At 42.2% G+C, this 25,471-nt stretch overlaps 1 protein-coding gene across 1 annotated transcript in view; it reads left to right on the top strand.

Annotated features, from left to right (window-relative positions):
- Window positions 1-25,471, top strand: part of PARVA (parvin alpha) — a 742,770-nt gene that overhangs the window by 330,054 nt on the left and 387,245 nt on the right. Inside the window, exon 4 of the mRNA XM_044059394.1 lies at window positions 19,653-19,755. Within this exon, the coding sequence (XP_043915329.1) occupies window positions 19,653-19,755 (103 nt within the window). The remainder of the gene's footprint in view (window positions 1-19,652; window positions 19,756-25,471) is intronic.

The following is a 25,471-nucleotide window of genomic DNA, read 5'->3' on the forward strand; positions in this document are numbered from 1 at the left end:
CAAATGTGGGGAACTCCTGGTAGCATTGCATGGAAGGCCTCTTTGTTTAATTTGTCAGCTGTCAAGTATGGCTGTACATTATGTATTTAATTAGAAGTTACAGCAAAGCTGGAAGGCTCTTCAGTAATACTTTTTCTTTAACACTCAAAGTGAGAATATCTATTAATAAAGAATATGGGGTAGAAAGTGGATATTCATAATTTCCACTGTTTCAGTAGCCTTAAAGCTATATGGGTTGTGTCTTGCCGAAGACTCAACAACCATCCAGCTTCCAAAAACTGTGGCTACCTCTCGCACCTTTACACTGACTACTGATTGGCCAGTACTTTGCATGGAAAATCAGCAGTCAGAGTAAAGAATCTTCAGTATTTTTCTTGCCAGCTCCTGAAGAAGCAGCTCAGTGGCTTTACAGGAGTAGCAGCCAACCTTAAGCTTCTGTTCTGGCAGATAAGTCCTCAGTGAGAAACCCTTCTACACAAATATTGCCCTTAAAAATGCCAGTTATTTTATCTGAGCCTTTAGTGGTAATTTAAGAAACCTGATATCTTTCTAATATTGGAAGTTTCCTGTCAAGCCCTACTGTTTTTAACTTTGCTGAGCAAATGTACTGCTTGTATAAACTTTGTTTATCTTGTATCTGGCCAGTGACTTATACATTGTAAGTTAGTGGTGTGTTCACTGTATGACAACTTACTTGCCCTGTTTTTTTCTGCCAGACTAAAATTTGTTTCTGACAATATTTGAGTGCATTACTTATGCATTACATTGTTTGAGGCATTGTGCAAGTGTGTGCAAATCTAGGTGTGCTGCTTGTGAACATTATTTGACAACTTACCTTTCAAATGACTGATTCTAGTGAAGCTTTCCACATCCAAAATGTACTCCTTGGTCAGAGAATGGATGCTTACCCACTGCTGCTGGTCCAGCTTCCTTTGTTCATAGAAAGAAAGAGAAAAAAAAAAAACTTATTAAAGTGCTCTTGCTGACTGTGTGGGCTCAGTCAGTGCCTCAGACAATGTTTGGGAACTCTGCAGTGGCTAGTGGTTAGTCTTCAGACCACTCACTTATCCAGCTTCCTCTGGTGTAGTTCTGTCAGCCACTTTGTCTTCAGCTGTTCCAGTGTCCGGACCAGGTATTGGAGGACTATGTTTTCTAAGACATGGCTATGCACTGGGGGATGCTACTCAAAGAAGCATGGGAGGGAGACATCTTGATTGGCAGAAGTACCTTCTTCGAGTTAGTCATCAGTAATACCTGTCAAGAAAAAAATCAAAAGGTTATATTAAACATTGTTCATTTGAAAACAGTATCTATTAGAAAAGATGACATTTGTAACTTAACTAAGAAGTTGTTACAGGCTGTTAATCCTGGTATTCAGAATACTTTACTTGAAAAAAAGTCAGCTGAAAGAAAGACATATCAGATGATTCTAATATACACAAGGACAGGTCTTCTCCTGCAGGTTCACAAGTCAAGTTCTCTGATTGAGAAAACTTGGTCATCACAGCCTACTGTGGGAGGAATTTTCCTTTTCTCAGACTATAAACAGGATGAATGAGATGTTTTTATGAGAATAAATAGAAGTTCTTCCTGAATTGAGGAGATACTGTGATACTATACAAGTAAATATGTTTCATTCTACTCCAATTCCTCCAGTAGTGCTAACCATGGAGGATGTATTTAATGCTGTCTATAGCAACCCTGATTTTCAACCTTAACTTCCCAAAAAAGTGGATGGGCTTTATAAAGTTTCTCCGACTAAGAAGCATTTATTTTCCTACCTTGGGTTTGACCCTGCTGCCATATCCACATCTTCATCAGTTAGAAATAGGCTTTTGGTGTCCTACAATCCTTCCTCTCTGGATAAGGAAGAGAAGACGTCAGTCAGATTTATAAGCGAATATTTTTCCTCCACTTTGGAGGATAAAATTAAGTGTCAGACCTATAGGTGGAAATCTGATTTATTTTTTCTTTTGTACAGTTTTTGAGAATTAGCCACTTCACATTCCCCTGAAGGTGGTGCCTATTATAAATTCAGTTGTTTCTAACTTTTCTGTAGTATTTGCAACCACAATTGTTTTTCTCATGTGAATATTGTAAATATTCTTCTTTGACTTAGATATGTATTTGTATTTGGCATTTTGTTTTATTTTTGTATCTTTACTTGTATTTTGTACTGTGGAGCTTTTCTCACTGGGCCTTCACTGAAAACGGGCTCTCTGGGCCTAGTGAACTTCCCTGGTTGTCAGACTGGAAATAAGTAAATAAATCTGAATATACCTGAAGGAGTGTGTGTGATTGCAGAAATACTGTGTTCAGAGCAATTGCTGCTACTACAGTTTTGGGGAGATATGCCTGTGTATGTAATCAGATGTTTTTTGACAAAGTATAGCCTGAAATTTTAAATTCAACTTTAGATAAGGCAATTGTATTTGTACTTATCTGCTACTCAGGCCCTTAAACAGTTTGATGAGAAAAGGAATTTAATTCATGGGGATTCAGAGATTTTCATCCCTCCTTTACAAATCTCCTAGATTCTCTTTCACGTCTAAGAAGCAAAATAAACAGCCCTTGTCTTCTGAATCCATACAGGTAAACAAAAAGCGATGATAGGAAGGGAACAGTAAGAAACAAGGATTCTTCTCTAAAAAGGGAAATTCTGCAACTCCAGAAAAACTATGCCAGCATTCTTTCTCGAACTCTTTTGCCTCCAGGCCCCATCTTGCAAAATCTGCCCCAGCAACTGGCTCCATACAGGCCCTTTGGCACCAGATTCTTGCAGACTCTTGGGTGTTAAAGGTGTTTCATGAGGGTTACAGTTGTCACTGGATACAAACACTGCCTTTCTGGGTAGTTCCTCCCAGCCCACAGAACAAAACAGAGTTTTTTCTTAAGGTTCGTCAGCCCTCCTCTCTCTAGGAGTCACAGAACCAGTGCTAATAAATCAAAGGAGCAAAAGCTTCTATACCAGAATATTTCTGGCACCAAAGAAATAATCTTCTTGGAGACCAGTTCTGGAGCTTTCCCTTCTAAATCTGAATGTAAAATTTTCAATATTCAAGCTTCTGACCCTTCAGAATCTGTTGCCATTCATAACCCAGAGAAGCTTTATGGTGACTTTAGATTTAAAAGATACATCCCATCACATTCCAGTAGCTAAAGGTTTCAGCAAATTTCTCAGGTTTTCTGCATTTGCATTACTGTTTGGGTTATCTGCAGCTGCAAGGGTATTTGTATTTGCAAAGTATGTACCTCCAGTCATAGCTCATTACAGACTGAATGGCATTCACATATTTCCTTATGTACATGACTTACCCAGTTTCTGCAGAGCCATTGCCCAGATGTCAAACATAATTACAATAACTTTCTTCTCTTCTGACCAGTAAGGGGTTCCAGGTAAATGTTAAGAAATTCTCTTCGAACCTGTCACACGGTATTGTCTTTAGGATGTCTTATAAACACCCTGCAGCAAAGGCCTTTTTAACCCTGGAGAAGGTGGATTTTTATTTGGAAACATTCTTTAGCTTCTCAACTCAGCCTTAGACTTCAGCCAGAGAGTGTTTCGTGATTCTGGGGTTAATGGTATATATGATTCTCATGATTCTTTTGTCATGTTGCACATGAAAAAGATTAAATGGTTTCTAGAAAATACATAGTCCAAACATTTGCATCCCCTGGAATTTTAGATTCCGGTCTTGGGCTTTGTAAAAAAGTAACTACACTGATGGAAACGTCAGATAAAAAACAAATTTAGGTCTCTCTTTTTTTTCCTGTACCCTTAAGCCAGTATGTACAGATGCTAAAGATTTCTCATGGGGAACAGATTCAGTGAGGGTTTGGAAGGCCTGTGGGATTCCTTAGACAGACCAAAGCACATTAATGTCAGAGATATTAGTTGTGATTCATGGCTTAAAATCTCTTCATATATGGTTCTCTGGACCTCTTCAGGTGGTTACAGACAACACCACAATGATGTGATGCATAAACAATCAAGGAGTTGCCATGTCATACTCTCTATTCAGGCTGGCTGTTATGGCTTCGGAGGTAGTTCTACAGCACTCCTTAACCCTCCAAGCATCTTACATTGTCAGGGCAAAAACACAGTGGCAGACAAGCTGAGTAGGACCAGGATGTATCATCACAAATAGAAAATGAATGAGCGTGGTCCTTCATGAATTGATCAGTTGTGGAGAACACCTCAAATACATCTGTTTTGCCTCCATTCAAAACGGACAACTGAACAAATTCTGCTTGAAAGCAGACTTGGAAAATAGATGGATGTGTTTTCATTCCCTTGGATGAGAATATTCCTTTATGCATTTCCACCCTTTCCACTGATATCCAGGATGTTTCTGAAGATTGAGGACTCTCCAAAAATAATTGTGGTGACTTTTGGCCCAAGCAACATAGGTTTTCCCTTCTTATGGAATTGGTCAAGGGCAATTACCACAAGCTTTTCCCCATACTGAACTTACTCATACAAGACAAGGGGAGTTTGATGAACCCCAATCTCAGACATCTTCAACTAGGTGATTCAATTCTAATTCCTTTTAGACATTCTTTTCAGGGGGCGTGAAGCATGTTCTAAAGGAACAAAAATCTCTGCATTTAGAAAATCTTGTATTGGCAAGTGGACAAGATTTTTAGTTGGTGCCTAGCCAATAACCAGGGTCCTGTTAGGGATTATGTGACACTGGTGCTCAAATATTTGTATGCGAGACTATCCTCTGGCCTCTGTTATTCCTCTATCAGGGTCCATCCTGCATCAGTTTCAGCATGTCTGCCCATGTTCAATTTCTCCTATGTTTTTAGGAAAACAGATTCTTAAGGGAGTTTTGCACCAGAGCCCCATTGTAAACAGATTGTTCCTTCATAGTATCTTAACTTTGTGTTGGAAATGTGAACCATGTCTCTGTTTGAGCCTGCACATCAAGCAAACTTGAGGTTCATTACCTGGAAAAATGTTTTGATATCTGCAAGAAGAGTATCCAAGTTGCAGGATCTCATGGCGGTGAATGCTATCTGCTCTTGTCCGAGATGAGGTTAAATCTCTCATTCATGCCCACGGTGGTTTCTGAGCTCTCAGTAAATCAAGTCATCCATCTTCCTGTGTTATATCCAGATTCTCAAAATAACAGGAAAGGATACTATGCACTCTGGATGTGCATACATAGCTCAGGTACTGAAGAACTATGTCCTTTAGAAAAGCTGATCAGCTATTGGTTTCATATGTTGGGACAAAGAAAGGACAACCCATGTCAAAACAGATTTATTTCCAGATAGTTATCTTTGGCTATGCATTTTGCAGTTCCCATCACCATAAACCAGTTCCAGGCAGTATCAAGGCTGCCTGTACTAGAGCCTTGTCTTTGATGGCATATTGGAATAAGGTAGAGTGTAAAAGTATTCTAGAGGCCACTAAATGTGTTTACAGGGCATTGCAAACTAGATTCCTTTTCTAGGTCTAAGACAGGGTTTGCTAGGACCATTCTCCAGTGGCTTGTGGATCCATATTCTTTGTCCTCCCAGATTGGATACGCTTTGGGAATCAAGTCATATAGCCTAAAGGCTACTGCAGCAGTGGAAATGATAATCATTCAGCTGTGTGCGTGCGCTTACCTATAACAGTAGACGTTTGAAGTCCTTATGCTGCAGTAGCTGCTCCTCCATCTCCCAGTTTTTGTATATAGTTCCTTGTTGGAATGTAAAATTGGTTATCTCTTGTTATGTACTTCTGGGTGAGTATATTCTATCTCTTTTTAGTAAGAAATTCCTGAAGATTCTTCCCTCTGACTACTGATTTTCCCTGCACAGAGCTGCCCGTTCAGCAATCCAAGCGAAGGTGTGGGAGGGAGACAGAGTTTTTGTTAGCAAGCCTGTTGTCTTATAGAAGAAGGCAACCCATGTAGCCTAAAGGCTACTGCAACAGTGAGGAATTCGAACATCTGCTGTTGTGGGTAAGTGCAACATAAACAACTGTACTTTTTCAGCTATATATAATTTCAGCCACAAAAACATTAGGGTAGTTTCTGTTAAATCAATTGGTTGCATTATAATAATTTGCATATAGAAGAAGTAAGAATAAGATTTTAGAACTTCCTCTGCCTTCATGATGAGGTGGTTTAGAAAGGTTGGTGTAGTTGAGGTACTTTTCACATTGGCCGCATACTAAATACTTGTAAGGTTTCAGTGTAGGAATATGTGCAGAAAGGGCATATGCATGCTTCTAATGAACTGACAGCTTTGCATGAGGAAAGCTGTTGATGTCAAAATGTAAATCACACTTTTCTGAGTGACTGTAGGAAAAGCAATACTACCACATAGGGAAAATTTTAAGTGATTTATGAATTCCTTTCTTTTTGAAAATTGTCAGCAAATAGTCGGAGCTTAAGTGAAAAATTGATGTAAAGTGTTTCATGATAAACTGTTGGCCTGACTCCTGTGTTTTTCTTTTCTTTCTTGGTTTATAGAAAAAAAATAAAAAGCTTGTACTGTGCATTCACGGACTGGGGAAAAGGTGCTTGAAGCAGTTCCAAAACATAGTTTGATAGTGAAGTCCTGAATTATAACAAGTAGAAAGGTCATATGGATGTTGAAGGGCAACAAAATTTGAAAATTTCAAATTAAGTACAAGTGATAAAGACTGCACCTTCATTTCCTTGGCTGCAAATTCTGAGTACGCTGAGCACCACAAGTGACTTGCTGTACTGCAGATGCTAACTGTTCCTTGTTTAAAAATAGTATAAAAGAGTCATCCTTGGTCAGTTTGTGTTTAGTGTAAAGTATTTAGTAAAAGCAGGTATTAAAGTCCAGTGGTCAGTCCTGCCCATACATTGCCCTGTGTATAAATGAAATACGAATGTAACACAGTGTGATCAGCTTGCATTTCTGGGTCAGTGTGTGCCCACAGCAGCATATCCTTGTCACTGTAAGATATTCATACGCAGTTTGTTGGCAAGGTAGTAAAGGGCAGTGTTTCCTGTCACTTTTGCTCATGAATTTTTTAGGAAAGAAAATAAGGGGTGGCGTATGTGTAAAAGGAGCATTGTGACATTTCTTTAGACATCTTACACTACTGAACTAAGAAACAAACGGTCTTTTTTTTTTTTTTTTTTTTTTTTTTTTTTTACAGTTAAGGAAAAGAAAGGAGAGCCTCTAATTTAAACGGCTGTCCTAAGGGGGGGGGGGGTGCTCTATAATTTACACGAGTTCAGGGGAAACAGAAAGGCCTGCGAATATGGAGCGTCGGCCAACAAAGCTACAACACACAAGAAAGGCGAAAAGGGATAAAGTACTATATCTAGACAAAAACTTGATAAATTTTGAAGAATAAACAACAATTATAATAATAGAAAAAAACTATACTAAGCCTGATGTCTAAAGAGGCCAAAGTTTCTGGCTTCAAAAAGTGTGACTCATGCTGACAAAAAAATGGCTCTGACAGATGGGAACACTAGCTGTGTTTATTGTTTAGGGGCTGTGCACCTGCAGGACTCCTGCTCTATCTGTCATGCATTTAGTCCAAGGGTCCTGCAGGAGCGCAAAAACAAATTAATCCTTCGAAGATTATTGAAACCACAGATTTCCCCAGCTAAATGTTCTCAGCCAGTGAAATCCTCTAAGTCTGTCAAGCCGTCGGCTCCATCCCTGGAACAGACTCTTTGGCTTGAACAACCCAGTTTGTCGGTGCCGACTAGTCAACTCCTCCCTTGGCTCCAACTGCTAACCTCGGATCCACAATCGAGCAAGGTCTCCGGCTCGGTGCCACAGTCACCTTTATTAGGAAGTGAACGCAGTCATCACTCTTCATCCCACTCCTCTCGATCCTCTAGGTTATCGGATCAGGACGTGGTGAGAGTACTCAGCAGGTTGCTTAAATCACAGGCCCTTATGAAATTACTTTCCAGCCCACCTCAGCAGGTTGCGGCTCCATCCGCCTCCAGCTCCATTCCTCCACCGACTACACTTAGTTCAGAGCCGGAGACCATAGACGCACTGATAGTAGAACCGACTGCGCCGATCACCTCCTCTTCGGTTCCGACATCAGCTCTGATCAGCTTGATTGTTCCGTCCGTCGAGGGATCTGGGCACCGAAGCTCTCTCGTCAGCTCCGAGGGGGGAAGTGGTATCGGACCCTTGTCCGACCCCGCTCTGCCTCTCAGAGCTTCAGCGCAGGTGAGCTCGACTCCCACATCGGCCTCTGAGCCGTCACCCTCGATGCGGAGAAGGACTTCCATCTCTTCAGAGCCGGAGCTTTCTTTGTCTCTGGGTCAGGACGCCTCCAAGGTCATGCGGAGTGTGCTGTCCCCTGAAACAGCCCTACTATCAGCCACATCGGCTCCTTCTCTTGTGATGCCTGTGCCAACCTCTGCTCCTCCAGCCCAGAAACGTAGGGAACCTATGCCCCAGGACACCCCATTGGGTGACCCCTCTTCTTCCGAGGCCTCCCCTGATCACTCAGAGGAGCCTCCCCGGAAGAAGTGCAAGAAGGAAGCACCTAGACTGCCCTGAGTTTGTCACCGCAGATACAGACCTGGATGAATCGGAAGGGTCCCCCAGGTCCCCATCAGAAGATGTTTCCTTTTCGGACATCCTTGAAATGCTTAGGCAGAGGGGTGGCTGGTCTTCCCTAGCCCCTACCGAGGATGAGTCTGTATACCTGGAGGCATTCAGTTCCCAACCCTCCACCTCCTGGGTGTCTCCACCTTTCGATCCACTCCATGTCTGTAGTGGCTCAAAAGGCTTGGTCAGCTCCAAATTCTGTGGAACCTACTCCGAGGAGACAAAATAAATTCATAACAGCCCCTCCAGGCCAAACAATTTCTCACTAAAGGTATGCCAGTTGATGCCATGGTGGTAGCAGCAGCCACCAAGAAAGAGTTAGCGGAAACTTTATCTGTTCATCCACCAAACAGAGTCTGGGATGATGGACAGATATGGGAAGTGAATGTTTTCCTCAGCGACCTTCTCCATGAGGTCCCTGAATTATCTATCATTTTACACGACTTCACAGGGATTTCCCAAAAGAGCTTGGCGATATCCTACAGCTGAAGGAGCATAAGCCAGAATAGCTTCCCAGCTTGCGACTCTTAATTCAGTAGTCAACTCCTCCATGAGGCTGATTTCCTATGCAGCCGATGGAGTGAGCAGAGCCGCAGGTACAGGAGTGGCTCTCAGGAGACATGCTTGGCTATGGCTGTGTCAATTTGCGGAACCCTTTTGAGCGTCCTTCATAAATATTCCCTTTGATGGCTCCTCGCTTTTTGGGCCTTGGGTGAAAGACTCCGCCCTCGTGGCAGAGGGGGACTGCAAAATTAGGGTGACAGAGAAACTTTCTCTGCCAAACCCTTCCAGCATCCCTGATGGGTTGCCCAACTGCACACCTCTGGAGGCAGTCGGGGGAAGACTTTCCCTGTACCTAAAAGCCTGGCAAAATATGGGTACTATCTATCATATCCGGAGGTTACAAAATCCCCTTCCATCAACCCCCTCTAAAGTCAAAAAAGGCCTTCCCAGATGTCCCACCCAATCTAAGGGATCAAGCAGTTATTCAAGTTTCAAAACTGCTAGAAAAAGAGCCATTCAGGAAGTCCCCGCAGACCAACTAGGATCCGGAACTTACTCTAGGGGACTGGAGACCAATACTGGATATCAGCAGATTGAACAAATCTGTACAAAAAGAAAAGTTCCGGATGGTAACACTGCAGTCCATTCTCCCCTTTCTGGGTCAGGACAGCTGGATGTGCTCCATAGATCTTCAGGATGCATACTACCATATCAAAATAGACAGATGCTCCAGGAGATTTGTTCGCTTTCTGGTAGGGGCCAGTCATTGCCAGTTCAGAGCTCTGCCCTTTGGTCTCACCACAGCCCCCAGGGTGTTCACCAAATGTATGGCAGTAGTCATGGCTCACCTGAGACGTCAAGGATTCCGGGTGTTTCCCTATCTAGATGACTGGCTCCTAACTGCTACCACCAGGCATCAACTCGTAGAGGCACAGGATTATACACTATCAACCTGCACCCAACTAGGCATTACAGTAAATTTTGAAAAATTTGCCTTGATGCCCTGTCAGTCTGTTACATATATAGGAGCAGAATTAAACACAAAGCAGATGTTTGCAAGGTTACCTCAAGAAAGAGTTTTCTCTATTCGCCAACAAGTGTAATTTCTAATGCAGAGCAGAAAGATCCAAGTCAGACATGTCCTGCAAGTTCTAGGCTTCATGGCAGCTGCCATTCTTCTTGTACCATTAGCGCATTACCACATGAGTCCTTCAGTGGCTCCTCTTCACGCAGTGGTCCTTCCAGGAACTACCCATGTCTCACATGATCCTGATTACAGAAACATGCAAAAGACACCTCTCTTGGTGGATGGTCTCCCCACTGGTGACTCGGGGAAGACTTTTCATTCAATCCCCTCCTGTAGCCACAGTGACCACGGACGCCTCCCTGATAAGGTGTGGGGGGGCATTATCTAGACAGGACAGTCCAAGGCATGTGGCAACCTCACGAGTACCATCTGCATATCAATGTCCTAGAGATGAGAGCGGTGCTCCTAGCGTTGCAAGCTCTTCGAGACTCTCTTCTTTCCAGGACTTTTGCAATCCAAACCGACATGTCAGTTGTGTGGTACATCAACAAGCAGGGCAGGACCAGGTCACCTCTTGTGTCGAGAAGCCCTCAGTCTATGGCAATGGGTGATTTCCTCCCAAAGTTTTCTGACAGCGACGCACATCCCTGGGAAATCCAACGTAATAGCGGACAGGCTCAGCAGGGCTATCCTCATGCCTCACAAAGTGGTCTCTGAATCAGGAAGTTGCGGACCTTATCTTCCGCAAATGGGGCCAACCTTGCTGCAGTCTATTTGCAACCCCCTCAACAACAAATGCAGCAGCTGCTTCCTCCTCCAGGTCAAACTCCCAGGGACGCTGTAGTCCACAATTGGCCTCAGGGGCTCCTTTATGCATTTCCCCCTTTTTCCCTAATTCCAAGACTCATACAGAAAGCAAAATCGTTGGGTTGCAAAATGATCCTCATTGCCCCCTATTGGCCTTGACAGATATGGTTTCCATTCCTGCACCTCCACCTTCTAGACCAGCCTTGGGTTCTGGACCCAGTTCCAGATCTGTTGATTCATCAGTCAGGTGGGTTACACCAATCCCTTTACACTCTCAAGCTCACATCTTGGTTTCTCCACTTCCTACCTTAGCCAGGCGTCCAAGTATCTCCCCAGCAGTTCGTGATATTATTGTTTCCTCCCATAAGTCAACTACGAGAAAGTCATGCTAGCAAATGGAAAAGATTTTCTTACTGGGCAGAATCTAGAAACTTAGACCCCTTTTCAGCTCCAGTCCATCAAATTCTAGAATTTCTAGCAGAGCTTTTTCAGTCGGGTGTGGCTGCTGCTACCATCAGGGTACTACTGGCTGCCATATCGAATTTTCATATTGGAATTCTTAATTCTAGCATAATGTCTCATAAGCTCTGCAAAGCCTTCGTGAGAGGAACATCTCCTCTTGGACCCCCAGTGAGGGATCCACCTGCTCCTTGGGATCTCAATTTAGTTTTGACTTCTTTGATTCTGCCTCCCTTTGAACTAGCAGCTTCATGTCCCTTAAAATTTCTTTCTTGGAAAACACTTTTTCTGGTTGCTATTACCTCAGCTAGACGTGTTTCAGAACTCCAGGCACTCCGTGTTCGTCCTCCATATATGGTGTTTCACAAAGATAGAGTTTCTCTGAGAACCAACTCATCCTTCATACCAAAAGTCTGTTCAGAAAACAATTTAAATCAATCCATTGATCTCCCCATCTTCTTTCCCAATCATAGCAACAAGGCAGAATACAGTCTTCACCAAATGGATGTGCACAGACAATTACGTTTTTACCTCCATAGGACCAAAGAGCTAAGAAAGTCAGACCAATTATTTCTCTACTATGCTCACAATAAGCAAGGCCTTCCAGTTTCTAAGGTGACTTTATCCAAATGGTTATCTGACACCATTGCCTTTATTTATCAGTTAAGATATAAATATCTACCAGCAAAACTGAAAGGTCATTCTACTAGAGCATTAGCCACTTCTGTAGCCTTTCAGTCTAAATTGCCCATAGACACAATTTGTGCAGCTGCCACTTGGGCAAACCCTCATACCTTTATCTCTCATTACAAAGTGGATGTGGTCTCCCGGAGCAGGGCTTCCTTTGGTTCCACTGATGTTCTTCGTGTTTCACTGTTGCAGTCATTACATTTGGGTAATCTGCAGGCAGGTTGCCCCTCAGTCGGCCTGAATATCAAAGTCGTGGGTCCTGCGTCGGTTGCTGTCTCCTCTTCCGTGACATCAGGTCGTCATGGGTATAAAACATACTGCCGACGCCATTTTATTCAGTCTTTCTTGCCGCACGGTGCCCGAAGCAGAAGCAGTTCGCAAATGCTGGTCGGCAGACTCCTGAAATTTTCGCATTCGAGTTTCAGAACCAAAGTCTTCAATTAAAGCTAAGTACCCCGTTGGGGAAACTTTTTCTTGCTCCTTACCGATGTCAGTAAATGTTAATAATTGCATTACTTGTGGGAAGCAAATACCTCATAAGGATTTTCATTTGTACTGTATTCCTTGCCTAGGCCCAGATCATAACATGCCTTGCTGTCGGTTTTGTGCTAGATTTAACCAACACACTATTAAGTGTCAGTATATCTTTGCTTCAAAATATTTTGGATCCAGAATTAATTACCCTGAAATGTTGTTGAATAGCAATCCGACTACCGGAGTTCATAAAAAATGCAAAGAAAAGAACAGAGACAGACCGTTGAGGTCCAAAACAGACGACGAAGCTTCTCCTAAGCCAGTCGCCATTTCACCGGTACTCAGTGAGGCGCTTTTGCAGCCCCTGATACCCGCTACTTTTGAGTCGCAGGCCTCTATCGAGACCCATGCGGAGTCCAGTATGCCACGAGATTCTCCGAGTATTGTACCCGCGGATCTCTCTCCCTCTGATGGGTCCAGAGCCGCTGAGCAGGCACCGGCTTCTGAGGGTGTTTTCAGGCCTCAACATTTCTATATAAAACAGACGCCAGCTTCAAAAAAAAAACAAAAAACTTCTAAGTCTAAAAAAACAATGCATGAGCCACGTGCTCAGGCCCCTATGCCTAAAAAACAGATGATCAAAATGGCAGAGGACTTAATTATCTTAATCAGGCGTTCCCAACCACTCCCCCCCCCCCCCCCCCCCGGATAAGAGGCCTAGGTAAGACACTGATTGTGAATCTTCAGATCAGGTTTCTATTACTTCTGATCAGGAATTTGTATACCACCCTATGAGGATTCAGATGCAGAAGAATCCATCCCATCTGCATCTCCTCCTGAGAATTATTCTTTTGGAGAAACCTTGCTAAGGGAACATTTTCATTGGGAGAGTGAGGATTTCTCTGAATCAAAAAAGAGGCTTAGGGATTTCCTTCTTCCTCAGCATAGGCCTTTGGCTATACCTCCTGTATGAGACATTTTAATGTGTTTTCGGAATCAAGCATGGCTCCTGATTCCCTACCTCCAGCTCCTAGCAAGTCAGACAGATATTGCAGGGTTCCTGACTCCCACAAATTTTTATTCAAAACTCCTGTTGCTGATCCTGAAACTATCTCACAGGGTCCCAGAGGTGTAAAGGCCTCTACAGCTAAGAATCCTACCCCCTCTGATAGAGATTCCAGGGCACTAGATAGATGGGGAAAGAAGGTTTATACGTCTGCAACCTTGGCAATTAGGGCCTTAAACTGCCAGTTTCATATAGGTTCATAGGTTGGTACTAGGCTATCGGCCCTAAGGCCTATGCAAGCCTAGCCATAACAATTCCCTGGAAATTTCTTCCCACAATATTTACTTCTCTGGGCTCCTGTCTAGTAGGGCGACTGACATGATCCCCGAGGTGAATTTCCTATCTCTCATCCAATCATCAAGGTTCCTTTTGAAGATGGCCAATGAGGCACTCTGCTTGACCTGTATGGGCAGTCTATTCCAGAGTATGGGGAGTCTCTGGGTCAGGAACGTATCCCTCCAGCATGATTTGTTCATTGTGATAAGGTTTAGATCCCTGGAGCGTGTGGCTCTGAGGGATTGGGATTTCTTTAAGTGGAGCGTGTCCAACAGCTCAGGGTTTGACATGGCCTTGTATGTTAAGCAGAGATCACCTCTGAGTAGACGATATGCTACAGAGTATAGCTGGAGTTTTTTTAGATGGTCAGCACATGGCATCTGCTTTAGACCTGTGATTCTTTTAGTGAGGTATTTCTGTGGCCTTTTTCCAGCTGTTGCAGATGTCTTGTGAGGTACATACCAAATGGGGCATTATACTCTATAATGGGTCTAATGAGGGCTGAGTACACTGGGACAATGACTTCCTTTTTTCTGGATGAAAAGCCCTTCGTGATGAGGTGTGCCACATAGAAGGGTTTCCTGACTGTTGTAGCGATGTGGTTATCGAAAGTGAGACCACTGTCCACTTGTGTCCCTAAGTCTCTCATCACACTTTCGATGTTTAGTGTCCTGCTACCTATATGGTAGTTCATGGGTACGTGCTTTTTTTCCAAAGGGGATAACTATACATTTCTGCTTAAATAGCAACAGCATGTTATGGGATTATTGAAACAGAAAATGATGATGATTTCTGATTGTGTGGAAAATTAAAGAATTACAGGAATTATTGCATGCAGCAGAACAGGTTGGAAAGCATACTTTGCAATGTGGTTTTGATTCCTTGGAGGCCTCTTGCAGGGCCGCAGTTACTGGATCTGTGATTAGAAGGCATGTCTGGCTCAAGGAGCAAAATCTGCCTGATCATGTTAAGGCTAAATTGTTGGATGCACCTTTACAGCATGATACTCTGTTTGGTAATAAGGCAGAAGAGGTTTTAAAGAAAATGGAAGACAAAGCTAAATCTATGCAAACTGTAAAAGATTTCTTGCAAGTGCAGCCACCCAGATTCAGTAGACACTTGCCTACTAAAAACTGGTCCTTTCCTGTGTCCAACAGAGCCTCACAAGGCAAATCCAGGTGCTCAAAAGGCTCTAGATACCAATCACATGGTTCTTACAGGTCAAAGCAATGGGGTGCCTCTACCTCCAAATCTAGAGGAAACAAAGCACAACCCTACAGTAAGCAGTCTCAGTGACTTCCTCTACCATCACCAAGCACTTTTCTTTTGGCAGCCCCCTTGGGGGGAAAATTAGCACTTCATGCTCAAAATTGGCAGTTAAAAACCCAGGATAAGTGGGTATTAAACATATTATCCCAGGGGTACAGATTTCATTTCCATACTTTGCCAATTCCAAGCGGTTGGCCGGATCTGCCACAACATCAATGGGTAGAGGCTCAGAAACAGGTTACATCCCTCATAGATATGGGGGCTATTCAACCAGTACCAGAACAGGAAAAAGGACAAGGTTTTTATTCAAGACTGTTCCTGGTACCCAGAAAAGACAATGCCTGGCGTCCAATACTGGACTTCCTGATTTTGAACACATTCTTGGACATCCCAAAATTCAAAATGCTGACTTTACAACAGCTACTGCCCATGCTGGGCAGGAACGCTTGGTTAGTGACTCTAGACTTAAAAGAGGCATACCTGCATATCCCAATAAGGGAATCGTGCAGAAAATACCTCCGCTTCAAGACAGGTTTTATGCATTACCAATTCTCTGCACTGCCCTTTGGCTTATCTACTGTGCCCAGGGTCTTTACAAAGTGCCTGGCACCAGTAATTGCATTTTACAGACAAAGAATCATACAAATCTATTCTTACTTGGACGACTGTCTCATTCAAGCAGAAAACAAGGACATTCTTCTTCAACATCTGGCGTTTGTAAAAAGGCTTCTAATATGCCTAGGATACACAATAAACGAAAAGAAGTCACAACTGGTACCATGTCAAAAAATTACATTCCTGGGTGCAAGCTTGAATACAACTGCCCAGATGGCTCACCTTACGCCATACAAACAAAGGCAACTGACTATTTACTTCAAACAGATGGCAACAAAAACCCAGTTATCTGTAAGACAAATTCTGCAGGCTTTGGGGTTCATGGCATCCTGCATTCTACTAATTCCATATGCAAGAATGCATATGAGGAAACTACAATGGTATCTAAAAAGTTTATGGAGTCAACGTTGTCACGGTCTGGAAACAATGATTCCTCTCATTCCCTGCCTACAACAGGAGTTTCTTTGGTGGGCAGAGACATGTCACCAGAACAAGGGACGGTCTTTCACTCTACCCCCTGCCACCCAAACCCTAACTGCAGATGCATCAGACTATGTTTGGGGGGCCCACCTGGCGGGGAGATGCATTCAGGGCATATGGAGCCCAAAACAAATGCATCTGCATATCAACCAAAAAAGAGATGTTTGCTGTTCAGAATGCCCTGACAGCCTTCCAGGACAACTACTGATAAAGACGGACAACACCACGGTTAGGTGGTACATAAACAAGCAGGGAGGTATACATTCCTACCCCCTTTGCAGACTAGCCATGGCATTGTGGGACACAGCCTTGACTTACCAAGTACATCTTCAAGCTCAATTCCTGCCAGGAAAACAAAATACTCTGGCAGACGACCTAAGCAGAAATCTTATGGACCCTCATGAGTGGAAACTGGATCCACAAGTCTTCAGTATGATAACAGAGAAATGAGGGAGCCCAGACATTTGCCTCTCCCCAAAATTATCAACTGGACAAATTCTGCACAAGGACATATCACAGACAAGCATGGAAAGTGGATGCCCTATCCTTCAGTTGGAAAAACCTATCAGTCTACGCCTTTTCTCCTCTGCCTCTTCTCCCCAAGGTAAGTTCAGACAGGAAAAAACAAAAAGGATCCTAATTGCCCTGGACTGGCCTCGCCAGCACTGGTACCCAATTCTAAGGAATATGTCTCAACTCCCTCCTTGGTACTTGCCTCAAATACCTCATCTGCTGTCTCAGCAAACCAACCAAATTTTGCGCACCCAGCTCCAAACTCTGAACCTGGCAGCATGGCTGATCATGTAATTATTCAAACAACACCTCTCAGTAAATCTGTGATGGATGTCATTTTGGAAGCCAGAAGGCCTAGTACTAGAAAATCTTATGCTGATAAACGGAAGAGATTCTGTGCTTGGAAACAAGCACAAGGAAAAGACACAACAAAACCACATATTCCTCAGATTTTACAATACTTGACTGAGATGCTTGACAAGGGCCTATCTTTTTCTTCAATAAAAATCCATGCCTCTGCCATCTCGGCTCATTACAACACAGAACCTCCCATCTTTTCACATCTTCTGCTAAAACAGTATCTTAGAGAGGCCAACAATTTAAGGCCTCCCAGAAGATCATCAACTCCTGCATGGAACCTCAATTTTGTTCTGGAAAAGCTCACCCTGCCTCCTTTTGAACCAGCAGCTACTGCGGATATAAAGTTTTTATCTTGGAAAACAGCTTTCCTTCTGGCAATCACTTCAGCAAGAAGGATTTCAGAACTACAGGCCCTCATGGCTGTGGAGCCTTTTATTACATTTTACCCAGACAGGGTGTCCCTCAGGACCAATCCTTCCTTTATGCTTAAGGTGGTATCCAGTGTGGCTCTTAAACTATTCACCTGCCAACATTTTACCCAAATTCACAGAACAAAGGGGAGCAGATTCTGCATTCCTTGGACGTACATAGACAACTAAGATTCTACTTAAACAGGACCAAATCTCTAAGAATGTCAGAGCAACTACTGGTGGCATTTGCTGCAGGATCAGAGGGGAAGGCCATATCAAAGCAGACTATTTCAAAGTGGATAAGCCACTGCATTCATTCCTGCTACTTGCATCATGGTAATCAAGGGAATCGGGTCACATTCCATCAGGGCTGCGTCTACCTTAGCAGCCTTTCTCAGAGGAGTTCCAACCAAAGACATTCTAGAAGCTGATACTTAGAGCTCTGTTCATACCTTTACAAAGCATTACCATTTGCATCTCTTCTCCAAGTCCAGGGCAGGCTTTGCCACTGCAGTTCTGCAGGCCCTTATAGCCACTCGTAATGCTATTTAGTTCCAGCCTCCCATCCATAGCTTTGGGATTATACCCAAATGTAATGACTGCAACATTGAAACACGAAGAACATAGTACAGTTGTGTACACTTACCATAAATGTAGATGTTCGAGTGTATGCACTGTTGCAGTCCTGGTTATCCACCTGCCATCCCCCTTTTTTCTAGAACTTCTCTTTCCTTCACTATATTCTAAAGCCTTTGCGGTGTATGTGCTTTTAGATGAAGGTAAAGTTTATGTTGCTACAATTGCATTTACATATATATTGCTGTTTATATATATATATATATATATATATATATATATATATATATATATAATTTTGCTCCCCATTTGGGGGGCACCTGACATCTGAGGCAAGAAAAACTGAATAAAATGGCGTCGGCTGCATGTTTTATACCCCTGACGACCTGACGTCGTGGAAGAGGAGACAGCAACTGACGCAGGACCCAAGACTTTGATATTCAGGCCGACTGAGGGCAACCTGTCAGCAGATTACTCAAATGTAATGACTGCAACAGTGAATACACTCGAACATCTACATTTATGGTAAGTGTACACAACTGTACTTTCTGAAGAGTCTGTTCCAGTGAGCCACCTGGGGTCTTTAGGTGCTAGGAGCGCTGTCCCAAACAGCAAGAATGAAGGCGAGATGGGACGAAGTTATGTATCTACCATAACGTTCCATGTTAGTTGTCCTTCATCTCGCCTTCCATCTCGCCTTCCTTCTTGCGTCCCCCCCTCCGTCCCCCTTCCTGCAGGATTGAGAGGAGTTCACTATGGTTTCACTGGCTGATTTCCTTTTTTCTTGGTTCACATGCCAGGTAATTTTATGACTTGTTTGCTCTGATCTTTTATTTTGGTAAATCAGTTTTTTTAGGTTACTGGTTACTTTATATGTCTGGTGTGCGTTATCTCAAATTAGATCTGGGTAGCTGACGCTGGGCATTCTGGGATAAGGGTTAGCCTCGAGCCAGTAAATAGCTCTCGAGCTATAGAAGTAGGCCGAGTTGGAGCCGAGGATTGGCTCCGAACCCAAACAGCAAGAAGGAAGGCGAGATGAAGGACAACTAACATGGAACGTTATGGTAGGTACATAACTTCTTTTTCGCATCATCCACTCACTCCCACCCTCTACCCAGTCCCCTCTGCACCCATGCCACTAATTGAATGTGGCTGTTCTAGGTTGTAGTCATAATTTTATCCCTTTGTGCCACAGGGTTAGGCAGCAACATTTATTTATCTTTAATAAAGTTTCTGTGATTTTATTATTGCCAGTTGTGTGTTATTCTGGTAAGAGTCTCTGTGCAAAATTAAGTTTATTTTCATAGTTTCTGTCACTTGATTGCAGTCATGAGACATACCCTTTTTGAGGGGATGATGTGGGGTTATGTTGTATGTATTAAATAAGCTTACATACTTAACAGAATATGTGTCACTTGGTTACTTTGGAAGATGCAGCCTTTCAAAAAGAGGTAATTCTGGGGAAAGGGGAGCAATACCTCTGTGAAATGTGTCATTAAAAATTACACAGAATGCTTGACTTGTACCCCATTCAACATTAAATATTTTTTTATTCTAAATATAGGTACTAATAGACTGGATTAATGATGTCTTAGTAGGAGAAAGAATCATTGTGAAGGACCTCGCTGAAGATCTGTATGATGGGCAGGTGCTACAAAAACTTTTTGGTAAGAAAATTAAATTGTACCTCATGTGATGGAACAGTAAAGCCTTGTCATTGAAACATCAACCAGTCAAATCACAATTAAACAGATAAATCTCCGTCTTTTAGGCCATAGTTAAGCATAATTGCCATCTACTTTTTTGTGTTTTTAAGAAGCGCTGATTCAGGGAAAGCCTTCTTTTGTTTCCCAAATTACATATAGTTTGAAAGTATTTAGGAAAAGCTAAATTTAAACAGTTTATTTGATTGAAAGGGTTGGGAGGGTGGCTTAATGGCTAAGGTGTTTGCCTTACAAACACAAGGTGCAGGGTTTGAATCTCACAAGGGATAATTGGCTAGGCTTAAAATGGCTCGCAAGGGCAGTTAGCTTAGTACTGAACTATGAAACTATGAACTATGAACCTATGAATAGGAAATTTTATGGCAAAGTAAATCACTGGTATTTATTTATTTTTTTTTTTAGCAAAAATAGTATCTAATTTTCTTTTCTCTGAATATCTGTATAAGTAAAAAGAATATTTCTGACTGATCTTATTATGATTATGCACACTTGGCTGAATTGTATGTTCACTGTAGATTGTTGCTGTGTTGAAAAATTGGGTCTGTGTTAGTTCATCGAATTAAACTAATATTAAATGGCTAATACTCTAATGTTAAACCCCTCACATTAGTTTTACTGAAGGCGTTTATTTTTCGAAAGTAAGATCATTGAATGGCCATAGTTGGCCAACATCATGAATGCACAATGATGCTGTACACCTTGTCAACCAAGGTGGGGGGCTACCCCCCCACCCACACACACCTCCCAGTGTCAAGGGCTGGGCCCCCTCCCTCCAACTGCATATACCAGTGCCGAGTTTGCACTACAGTGGGGAATAGGGCAAATTTATCAAAGGGTTTGTTTAGCTTACCTTGTGCATCAATGTACTTACTTGTTGTTGGTAATATTAACATTTGAGTATTAGCTGTTCGATGTTGGTTATATTTGATGAACAGACATAGACCATGAAAAATTCTGTACATGAATGTGCAGTGACCTCATAGTTGAAGAGGCCCTTGGAAGAAAGGGAATTTGCAAGTTGTTAGAAAATTGCTCAATTTGCAGGTTTTATAGAAGGCATTTTAAACTATACAATTCATTAAGTATGGCTTTCAGTGAAATAGAGCTCATAAAACTGTCTGTGATCCATGAGAGGCTATATTTTCCTGCTATTTTATTTGTTGCTGTTATACCATCTGGAATTCTGTGTCCAATTTGTTTATTTCTTCAAAATGAAGGCAAAAATAGTCAGGGTAGCTAAAAGGAAGGATATTCTTATTTCAGGATGTATACTCCGAAATATGATTGAAAATTAACATTAAAGAAATACACAGCTACTTCATGTAAATGTGGAGCATAATGGACATATGACTAAAGATGGCTATATGTGCTTAAGAAAAACTTTTTTTTAAACTATGCTGCTATAGTCAGTAAATTGCCAGCACAAGTAAAAGTAAACTGATTTTTTTCTGCATTTGCTAATTTTGGCACAGCTTAATTGGCATAGTGTTTGGGTGTTGCAACATAACCATAGTAGTTATCTGGTGAGAGAAGGTAGTATCACTGTCTTTTTTTTTTCAATTGTTTAAACTAATGCTGACATTGTAATAAACTGTTCTCCAGTTGCATACTTGCTTTCTATGTCTACTGTCTATGTTGCTGTATAGTGTGCACCATTGCTGTCCATTTGACTTGGCTGCATATTGCGCAGTGGCGGGGAAAAGTTCACTCCGTAGGCACAAGTTCTAGGAACAGAACTATGACTATAGCCTTAGTACCCCTATTTATTTCCCATACACAGTACCAATAATTCTGACTTGGGCTGCTCAATTACTCGGCCAGTGCTGCTTAAGAGCAAAGTGCTTCACCTACACTACTTTTAGAACTCATCTATGCTGAAGACCACGTTGCTGTGCAGAGTGGCCCTTTGCCACCCTTCTTTCAGTATGGAAACCACCGCACATCTAGTTAGGCAATGGCCAGTTACGACGTTGTGGACATAAGTAGCATCAAGAATATATCCATGTGGACATTACTTTCTGTATTTTGCACACCTTTTGCTAGATACCAAGTCAACCTAATAAAGCTAAGTAACCTAGTCAGACAATTGCAATACCAGACCCATCAGCTTTCCTTATTCTGAGATCATGTGCCCAAAGACTATTTCATCCCCCATTGTTGCTAGTCTGTTAACACCAGTTGCCTTGATGCAGTACCCTAAGTGCTTAATGCTCACTGCAACCATTTATGTCTTCCTTCACTACACTCCTTTCAGATGCAGTAACGAGTCCTTTCAATTTTTATTTCTCACCAAACATTCACAAAGCTCACAGTTTTCGCAGTAACCCTTGCTTGACACACAAGCTATAGAGCACTTTCTGACAGTTTCTGTTTAAAACTTTTAAACTTTTCTAGCGGGTTCTGTAAAAACACTCTTTCTTAGGCTGCTACAACTCCAGACTGCTTTCAGTCAACTTTTTATTTTTTTCTTAAATAGTACTGACCTAAAACACTGCATGAGCTGTTCAACAGCAATCATAACGAATTTCCTGTGCTCTGTTATAATAGTGTATTTCTCTTTTCAAATTTGTACAAAGTGCTGAAATGCAGAAGGAGATTTCACTTCATCTCAACTCTGGAAGAGAAGAAATCTGTGCTTGAATTTGTTGTTTCCATGTCAAATGCAAGAGGAAGCTGCTGTGCATTTAGAGAAAAGGACAATGTTACCCTGTAAAGATTTGATTTAAGCAGTAGGTTAGATACTTTACCAAGATATCCTGCAGTCAGTTTTCTGTTTAACTTGTATTAATGAGAATTACAGAGAAGATTTACTTTTCACTTGCATGGTGTGATTTATTCAATGCTTCCTGATGTTGCAGCAGCACAGATAACCTGTAGATTACAGAAAGGTTAAGTCATAAGCTGCTCTACGTGTGAGAGGTGCACATTCCTATTGAAGATGGAGGCTAGCTTGCCATCTAAACATACAAACTGCACCCATGAGGCTGTCAGTGCCCATACCCACCATGCACCTGCATGCCACTTACATAAAAGAAAACCTCCTTTTGCTGAGCTACTTAAGTCTTTTCCCAAGCCTCAAAGGGCTACAGAGTGAAAACCTGACTTTCAGACTCCTTACCAATGTAACATAACCTCACGTTTAGCAGCATTTATCACAACTTCTCAGCGGAATCGCCAGACCATCTCATCTAAACCTTTAAGACAGCATGGGGCTGGTAGAATAGAAGGACATGTCCTGATCATTGTTGAGTCCATCATAAGACCAAGGTACTGTACTCGACATGCTTGGCAAAGACAGGGTGATGGTGAGCTGCCTCTCAGAAACTAGGTTATGGCAGGTGTCTGTGGCTCTCAAGTCCTTTCATCCTGTGACATGATTGTTATTCATATGTGTTTGAATGATGCGAAACAGTCATCCCTGGATTATATGAAGAGACGTGGGTCTCATGTATGCATCCAAGGTTCACATAATGCTAGAATTGAGCAGCATTATGCCTTTACCAAGAATGCTGCATCAGTATCTTCAGGAGATGATAGACTTCCAACAGTTTACTGGTATTCTTAGAGGGGGGTGTCCAGTGTGTGCCAGCCTGGAAGGAGATGTTTCATCTGGGATATGTTACACCTTACACCTTTGGACGTCTATATATTGGCCAGCACTCTCTCTTCCTGCAAAACACCTTCATAGGCAATGTTAACCTGCTTTGTTTACTAGCCTAGCCAAACCAGACCAGGACAGTGTTAGGGTGGTGGTGCTTAATGCTAGAAGCCTAAGTAAGAAACTTCCCTCCTTAGAAGACTTATTAACCATAGAAAAATAGAGATATCTGCATCAGTACTGAAACATGGTCTCTGGCTGCAGTAGTAACACAACTTCTGTACCAGGTTTCAATGCTCATTACATATTCCTCTACTAAGGGGTACCTCTGTACTATATCTTCACAACTACTTTATCTGTAGACTTGTACAGCTAGATAATGACCTCAAATTCCTTCACATCCCAGTAATTATATAGAAGATCCCCCATCACTTCCCTGGTAAACTATAAAATTCCCTATATGCCACCCACATCTCACAGAGCTTACGTAAGTAAGCCAGCATTCCTTACTTATTGAGCCTAACACTACTGTGCTTGGAGATTTCAGTTATCCATTTACTAACTAGGATCCTTACACTACCACAAATTAATATGCCTAACACTTCCTACATTTCATTAATGCAGACTCGTTAGATCAGAGTTTATGCTCCCTTACAAAAAGATCAAATATGTTTGGCCTGCTCCTGGCTCTATGGTGCAGAGGGATGAAGCCCTGATTGAGCCTCAGATGACCAGTGTTTGTCTAGTGGCATAGGAGCTGGAGGAGGATGGCAGTGATGGTCACATGTCAGCTCACCATTCCTGGGGGGAGGGAGGCAGCTTAGGCTATTTGCAAAAGCAGCATTAAAAGCCTCCTCGGACAGATCCAACTGTCAGTCAAGCAATGGTCCTCACTATTGGAACCCAGCTGAAAAAAAGTTGCACACTTTTCCTGAGGTTTCTGCAGGGCAAATTTACTTAAACTCTTTTGACCTGCAGAGTTTCAAGAGTCCCCCTCCCATTGAAGACCCAACAGTGAACACACTGAGTTTGTGGAGGGGCCCTATTTTCACCTCAATACTTGCACTGTGACATTGTTCCCGATTCATAACAAATACAATGCCTACTGTAGGAATAAACCCTTTTGGTGGGACTGTAGCACAAACAAGCACCATAGTAAGAGAAAATACTCCTTTCCCTTAGTAACATTTTTCCTAAGAAAAGTATGGATTCAAAATTGTCTCCTCTGTCAAAATTGCAATTTCTTCAGCTATATCAGGAACCTTAAAAACAAAGTCCAGCACTGCTGTGAATTTGTACATAAAGGCTGTACTTCTTTACTCTGATGTACTTGAACTATCAACTAACAAATTTAGGTCAAACTTCACTTCCCCATTTTTACTTGGCCTACACTCCCTACACTCACTTCACCCTTTGTCAGTCCCTAAATATCACCCACGAACAAGTCCTTAAGGCTCTTTCTGCGTCTGAGAGTACAGATCCTCTGCCTAGCTTTGGTTTAACAACCGAAACATGAAAGTCATGGTCTTTAAATTGAAGCCAGGACCTCTAGCATTCTGTGCAGTTGCCACTACCTGTGGACCAACAAGGAGCATCTACAGAGTTCATAAGTAAGTACTAGGCAAACAGTCTGCAGACCATTACAAGCCTAATCAGTAAACCATATTCAAAAGTTCCCTCCACCCTCAAGAAGGGTGTTATGAGATAGACTGTGTGTGTGTGTGTGTGTGTGTGTGTGTGTGTGTGTGTGTGTGTGTGTGTGTGTGTGTGTGTGCCCGTTGTCAAAGCTTAAGTATTCAAAGAAAAGTAACTCTTATAAATAGTAAGTATTTTACACAGGTATCAAATAGCATTAATGAAAATTGAATAATTACATACTGATTACAATAATAAATACAACATCATGCATTTAATAACTGGAAGGAAGGAATCTGTTTTGGCAAGTTAAACATTTATAATCACAATGTTCATCAAACTGTGCAAGTTAATACACATGAGAATGGATTAAAAGTGGAAGGCTGAAGAGCACTTCACAGAGGGTATTAAGAGAGAAACAGTTGG

Source organism: Protopterus annectens, chromosome 17.part0 (genome assembly GCF_019279795.1).
Source record: "Protopterus annectens isolate FY-2018-M chromosome 17.part0, PAN1.0, whole genome shotgun sequence".
Lineage (NCBI taxonomy): Eukaryota > Metazoa > Chordata > Ceratodontiformes > Protopteridae > Protopterus > Protopterus annectens.